The 8045-nt window shown below is 44.5% G+C and overlaps 1 protein-coding gene across 1 annotated transcript; it reads left to right on the top strand.

The window, feature by feature from the left end:
* The first annotated feature begins 6041 nt into the window (after positions 1 to 6041).
* On the top strand, positions 6042 to 7013 carry LOC146651610 (olfactory receptor 5F1-like). Its single transcript, XM_085385129.1, has one exon. It carries the CDS (start codon positions 6042 to 6044, stop codon positions 7011 to 7013), a length of 972 nt encoding a protein of 323 aa, XP_085241255.1.
* The last annotated feature ends 1032 nt before the right edge of the window (positions 7014 to 8045 follow it).

Raw genomic sequence — 8045 nt, 5'->3', positions numbered from 1 at the left:
CTAGGTTGGCCATGAAAGAACTTTCTGCAGCCATTAACAAACACCAGAATAAACACCCCGAGGCTGCTTTTATTGTTGCTGGCGACTTCAACCATACCAACTTAAAGACAGTCCTCCCCAGATTCCACCAACATGTCTCCTGCCACACCAGAGGAGACAAGACTTTAGACCATGTGTATTCCAACCTGGCTGGAGCCTACAAAGCCACACCCCTCCCCCACATTGGACAATCGGACCATCTCTCCCTGTTCCTCACACCTCGGTATTCACCACTCATCCAACGTGTGAAACCTGCTGTGAGGACAATTAAAGTGTGGCCAGAGGGGACAGACGCAGTGCTCCAGGACAGATTTAAAAACACAGACTGGAATATGTTCACCCACACAGACCTGGACCAGTACGCCTCATCTGTACTGGATTACATCTCCGAAACCACAGACAGTGTCACCACCCAGAAACGGATCACCATGTACCCCAACCAGAAGCCTTGAATGAACCGGGATGTTCATCTCCTCCTGAAGGCCCGGAACACTGCCTTTAGGTCAGGAGATGCACACGCCTACAGTACAGCCAGGGCTAATCTACAGAAGGACATCAAAAAACCAAACACCATTACAAAAAGAAGGTAGAAGAACACTTCTCCAACTCCAACCCCTGACGTATGTGGCAAGGACTCCAGACCATTACAGACTACAGGACCACCAAACCCTCCCCCGCATCCTCTGATGTCTCCTTCCTCAACGAGCTCAACAACTTTTATGCTTGTTTTGAGCGAGGGAACCCCACAACCACAACCAAAGCAGACGTGACGCCAGACCACCAACCTCTGACTCTCTCCCCCACCGATGTAGGAGCGGTGCTGAGCAGGATCAATGTCCACAAGGCTGCAGGTCCCGATGGCATCCCCGGGCGTGTTCTCAGAGTGTGTTCTGGGGAGCTTGCAGGAGTGCTCACAGACATATTCAATCTGTCCTTGGCCCACGCTGTGGTACCGGCCTGCTTCAAATCCACCTCCATCGTCCCGATACCCAAAAACTCCAACCCATCTTGCCTCAATGACTACCGCCCAGTAGCACTCACCCCCATCATCACTAAGTGCTTAGAGCAGCTGGTCCTAGCACACTTCAAATCCTGTCTCCCCCCCACCCTGGACCCCCACCAATTCGCATAGCGCCAGAACAGGAGCACAGAGGATGCAGTCTCCATCGCACTGCACTCTGTCCTCTCACACCTGGACAACAACAACACATACGCCAGAATGCTGTTTATAGACTTCAGTTCAGCATTCAATACAATCCACCCCTCACAACTCATCAGGAAACTGACAGACCTGGGCATCAGTTCCCTCATCTGCAAATGGTTACTGGACTTCCTGTCCAACCGCCCTCAACATGTCCGGCTGGATAACCGCTGCACATCTACAATCACAATGAACACCGGTGTACCACAAGGCTGTGTGATGAGCCCTTTCCTCTACTCCCTCTTCACCCACGACTGCAGACCGGCTGATGGTTCCAACATCATCATTAAGTTTGCAGATGACACCACGGTGATTGGCCTCATCAGTGACAACGATGAGGCCGCCTACAGGGAGGAGGTGGATCGTCTGGCTGAGTGGTGCGACATAAACAACCTGCTGCTTAACACCGAGAAGACCAAGGAGCTCATCGTGAACTACAGGAGGAATGCTGACCCACATCCACCCATCCACATTAAGGGGACGGCTGTGAAGCGTGTGAGCAGCTTCAAGTTCCTGGGAGTCCACATCTCCGAGGATCTCACCTGGACGACCAACTGCTCCAAGCTGGTCAAGAAGGCTCACCAGCGCCTCTTCTTCTTGAGGACTCTGAGGAAGAACCACCTGTCCTCAGACATCCTGGTGAACTTCTATCGCTGCACCATCGAGAGCATCCTGACCAACTGTATAACAGTCTGGTACGGGAACTGCTCTGCCTCGGACCGGAAGGCATTGCAGAGGGTCGTGAAAACTGCCCAGCGCATCACCGGAGCACCACTTCCTGCTATAAAAGACATCTACAGGAAGCGGTGTCTGAAAAGGGCTGGGAAAATCATCAAAGACCCCAGTCACCCATCACATGGACTCTTCACCCTCCTGCCCTCTGGGAGGTGCTACAGGAGCCTCCGGACTAAGACCACAAGGTACCGGAACAGTTTCTTCCCCACAGCTGTCAGACTCCTGAACTCTGCCTCCTGACATCTGACCCACGTTAAACTCATGGACTGAACATACACACACACACAATGGACAACTGTACCCTCAAACACACAATAATAACATGGACTGAACCACCACTCACAACCACTAGCACTTTATATAGCCTCTAGGAATTATCTACACCCTCACTTATCTTAACTGCACTACTGTATAGCTCTGTGTAAATAATCATTCTGTACATACGATAATAATTTTTAACCCTACAACTGTTTACAACTTGCATAGTTCCCATTTCTGTATAGCTGTATATCTCAGATTTCTGTAAAGTTATTTATTTCATATTCTGTATAGTTTTTCATATTTATATCCTGTCCATATCCTGTACATAGCTTGTACTCACTACAGCCTGTACATACAGTGGGGCAAAAAAGTATTTAGTAAGCCACCGATTGTGCAAGTTCCCCCACCTAAAATGATGACAGAGGTCAGTAATTTGCACCAGAGGTACACTTCAACTGTGAGAGACAGAATGTGAAAAAAAATTCCATGAATCCACATGGTAGGATTTGTAAAGAATTTATTCGTAAATCAGGGTGGAAAATAAGTATTTGGTCAATAACAAAAATACAACTCAATACTTTGTAACATAACCTTTGTTGGCAATAACAGAGGTCAAACGTTTACTATAGGTCTTTACCAGGTTTGCACACACAGTAGCTGGTATTTTGGCCCATTCCTCCATGCAGATCTTCTCGAGAGCAGTGATGTTTTGGGGCTGTCGCCGAGCAACACGGACTTTCAACTCCCGCCACAGATTTTCTATGGGGTTGAGGTCTGGAGACTGGCTAGGCCACTCCAGGACTTTCAAATGCTTCTTACGGAGCCACTCCTTTGTTGCCCGGGCGGTGTGTTTTGGATCATTGTCATGTTGGAAGACCCAGCCTCGTTTCATCTTCAAAGTTCTCACTGATGGAAGGAGGTTTTGGCTCAAAATCTCACGATACATGGCCCCATTCATTCTGTCCTTAACACGGATCAGTCGTCCTGTCCCCTTGGCAGAAAAACGGCCCCATAGCATGATGTTTCCACCCCCATGCTTCACAGTAGGTATGGTGTTCTTGGGATGCAACTCAGTATTCTTCTTCCTCCAAACACGACGAGTTGAGTTTATACCAAAAAGTTCTACTTTGGTTTCATCTGACCACATGACATTCTCCCAATCCTCTGCTGTATCATCCATGTGCTCTCTGGCAAACTTCAGACGGGCCTGGACATGCACTGGCTTCAGCAAGGAACACGTCTGGCACTGTGGGATTTGATTCCCTGCCGTTGTAGTGTGTTACTGATGGTGACCTTTGTTACTTTGGTCCCAGCTCTCTGCAGGTCATTCACCAGGTCCCCCCGTGTGGTTCTGGGATCTTTGCTCACCGTTCTCATGATCATTTTGACCCCACGGGATGAGATCTTGCGTGGAGCCCCAGATCGAGGGAGATTATCAGTGGTCTTGTATGTCTTCCATTTTCTGATGATTGCTCCCACAGTTGATTTTTTCACACCAAGCTGCTTGCCTATTGTAGATTCACTCTTCCCAGTCTGGTGCAGGTCTACAATACTTTTCCTGGTGTCCTTCGAAAGCTCTTTGGTCTTGGCCATGGCGGAGTTTGAAGTCTGACGGTTTGAGGCTGTGGACAGGTGTCTTTTATACAGATGATGAGTTCAAACAGGTGCCATTCATACAGGTAACGAGTGGGGGACAGAAAAGCTTCTTACAGAGGACGTTACAGGTCTGTGAGAGCCAGAGACTTTCCATGTTTGAGGTGACCAAATACTTATTTTCCACCCTAATTTACGAATAAATTCTTTACAAATCCTACCATGTGAATTCATGGATTTTTTTTTCACATTCTGTCTCTCACAGTTGAAGTGTACCTCTGGTGCAAATTACTGACCTCTGTCATCATTTTAAGTGGGGGAACTTGCACAATCGGTGGCTGACTAAATACTTTTTTGCCCCACTGTACTTATAGTTATAGAATATTCACAACATACTTCATACCGTGTACATTATAACATACCATAATAGACCCATTTCTGTAATATACTTACATATCTATTGCTGCGAGATCGATCAACTTCAGACCAGACAACAAACGACGGAGGCTCCGGAAAAGTGCAATCAAACGATGAGTTTTATTATCACAGGAGAACAACCAACCGTCAGCATACGGATTGTTATGCTCTGACAAGAATACATTGGGTTCTGGTTTTATAGGATAAAATATCACACCTACGTCAATACAGTTCAAAAATACATGGTGACAGACGGGCAAAAGTTCAACCCGTGCAGACAAGGGTACATCACGTACACTTCTAATAACCATACACCGACATATCACTTCTCTTTTCTACATTACTTGACTTTTAGGGTAATAACTTCAGGTCTCAGCATCTCTGAGAGCTAATAATGGACCCTCGTCATTAATCACTAAGTAGAGTACTTTGCAGCCAGTCTCAAACTGAAGCAGAAGACGCTTAGGCCTTCGCTCAGACCTGCTACTAGATTAATATGTGTATCGTAAGCGTGCATGCAATTAACCTGCTATGTTCTCATCTCCCCTCAGCATGTATCATCTGGACACTCTCACCAGTGAAGCTTAAAACCTTCTAGAATGGAACATCAAGTCTAACCAAGCACATTCATGCATTGTGTATAAAATGAACTCAACCTGTAAAAATAGAAAGGTCAATGTGATGACAGACATCTTCAATGCAATTTTATAAACCCTGCAGGAAATATTACTGATAAATGATACTGTGAAACATGTTATTAATACATTCTTCATAAGGCAGATTATATGGTGGCAATAAAAGAATCTCTGAATCACAACATTCCCTCTTTTGACATTCCAACAGGAATGTCACCATACTTCATGTTGTATCACTCCCTGCCCCACTCTATGGGTTCCAGGTTCATCTGGTAGATGCCCTCAACCCAGCCAGGGTTTGCAACCCTCGCCACTATCTTTACCAACAATCCTCTGACACAAGGAATGATACAACAACCAGCGATGACTAATATTCCCAAAAATACAGCCAATGAGCACATCACTGATATAGCCACACCTTTCCATTGTCCAAACACGGATGCCACCCAGGACTCCGCTGGGTTTCCGATACCTGAGTGCTCATGCATCGTTTTAGACAAATTTTCCGGCCCTCCAGAGCTCGGGTTACTGAGCCATCTGGGGCAGTATTGTTGGGGATAGAGGTGCAGAACATGTCTCCGAACATAGCACAGACGCCCCCTTTCCTCTGCCAACAACATGTCAAGGGCCATTCGATTCTGCACTCCCATCAGCGAAGTCGGATTATTCTGCAAACCCTTCCATGGCGTCCCTGGTAAGGCTAGAGAGTCTCAGCAAGTTGTAATGAACGTAGTTAATGCGGTCATCATTCTTATTAGGCGTTATCCAAAGGAATATACTTTCAAACCCCGAAGCTACTGGGTCTGCCAGCTTATACTCGTTTGTAACTCCCCTGGGCACTCCTATGGAGTCTATCCTAGTCGGAGAGTTTAGCCAGGGGTCATATGCATGTATACCCTGGGTCCCTCTTTTTTAAATAAAGTTGTAAAACGTTTTAATATTTCTTTTTCAAGAACCTGCAGGTTTGTTTTATTATGTGTTTAGTACATGATACATATTAAATCCCCTGTGATCTTCCAAAGCTGTGAGCTTTCATTCCAGATCAATGATTGGCTGGTTTGAAATCCCAGCTCACATGTTGCTGTTATCTGTACCTGATAGAGGAGAGAGGAGAACAGATACAGTGAGAGACTAGGCTTCACTTAGGTCTCTCAATCACAATGAATAATGTTTCTGTAATAACAATGTTTTTTCTTTCAGGTTTCAATGAAACAATCAGTCACAGGTTTGTTCTCTTTTTTCTCAGTTTGTTGTGTTACTGCATCATTTGCCTCGTCAATGTTTCTCTCATTGTGATCATCATCTTGGACAGCAACCTCCATGAATCAATGTATATTCTACTCTGTGTCTTTTGCATGAATGCACTTTATGGAACAGCAGGTTTCTACCCTAAATTTCTCTGGGATCTCCTCTCTGATGTTCATCTCATCTCATATTACGGTTGCCTTATTCAGACTCAGGTGATTTTTTCTTTTGTCTGCGGCGAACAGTCGATTCTTGCACTCATGGCATATGACAGATATGTGGCCATATGTCAGCCACTGAAGTACCACTCTATCATGTCAAAGCAAAGAGTCATTAGGTTTGCATGTTTTTTGTGGTTAACAACCTTCTGCATTATGGCTGTGAATACCTTTCTAACATCCAGACTGAAGTTATGCAGCCCGTATATTTCCAGACTCTTCTGTATGAACTGGAGTATTGTCCAACTCGCTTGTTTTCCAGAACAAACTGCAATCAATGCTATATCTGCAAATATTGTAACAATTATTTATTTGCTTCATGGTGTTTTTATAGTTCGGTCCTATATGTATATCATTCAAACATGTGTAAAGTCTATAGAAAACAGAGCAAAGTTCATGCAAACATGTATCCCACATCTCGTCTCATTATTTACTTTTGTTGTGGCAGTACTTACTGATGTTATAAGTATGCGACTGGGTTCGAAAGAGTTGCCTCGGTCCCTTCAAAACTTTGTAGCATTAGAGTTTCTTGTCATTCCTCCTATTATGAATCCTCTGATTTACGGTTTCAAACTGACCAAAATTCGAAAAAAAATTCATAGTGTTGTTATTTTAAAAAGAACTAATTTTTGTTTTATTCGATCAGAAAATAGTTTCACACACAGCTAAGTGTCACACCCATTGTTTGACATCCATTTTAAAATAAGTCCAAAAAATGTTTAATTTTTACTGAAATTTGTGTTTTATTTGGAGTTGTCTGAAAACATGTCTATTGATGTGAGCAGATATGATGTTTTATTATTTATCTGCATTTCCCAGATGATTTACATTTTGTAGATGTCTTTGCACTAAATGTATTTTTGATGGTCACCTGGCTAATTACCACAAAAAAAACCACTGATATGTAGGAAGGCTGTAAATTTCACTGTCTTTCTTCTCATTACTGTTCAAGGAAATAACAGGCACCGTGGAGACTGCACATGTGAAAAGGATTAAAAGACAAACTGTTTTAGATGTGGCAGCACTATCAGAGTGTCAATCTATTTTGATATTATGCTGTCTTATAAATCTGATCCACAACCACATGGATGTGAAGCAGTTTTAGTAGTTTTCTCAGTTTTATCCTCTTTATCTTTAACACTTATTGAACCACCTGTCATGGCTCGGCTGTGTGGCAGGCAGGAGGAGGACCCAAAATGCAAAACTCACACACACGGGGATGAACTCAAAAAGCAGCTTTATTGCTGACAAAAGATAATGGGAGATACAAAACTAAACTGGGAAAAACTAACGTAAAGCTCACCAGGAAACACGGGGGAATCACACACAGCATGAGGGAGAACACGACGCCGAACAGAGGGAGACTCAGACAGAAATACACAGAGGGTAAACGAGGAAAGTGGGCACACACGGGGAACACAGGTGACACTGATAATCATAACGAGACAGGGCGGGGTGAACTGAACATGACATGTAGAGGCACAGAGGTTCCGACAGGAGGAGAGAGAGCACGGGGAAAACACAGACATAACGGGCTGGGGAAACATGAAACAACCACAAAGGGAGACGAGGGCTCATCAATACATAGAGGGCACACAGGGGGGAGAGAGCCATGAAGGGAAAACACTTAGGGAACAACACAACAGGGCAACTCAGAAGACATGGCCTAAATAAGGAACGAAATACAAAAATACAAAGAAC

Source organism: Rhamphochromis longiceps, linkage group LG16 (assembly GCF_057381845.1).
Source record: "Rhamphochromis longiceps isolate RC_006_pf linkage group LG16, R_longiceps_female_GT1.1, whole genome shotgun sequence".
Classification (NCBI taxonomy): Eukaryota; Metazoa; Chordata; class Actinopteri; order Cichliformes; family Cichlidae; genus Rhamphochromis; species Rhamphochromis longiceps.
This window is presented reverse-complemented; position numbering and strand designations above follow the sequence as displayed.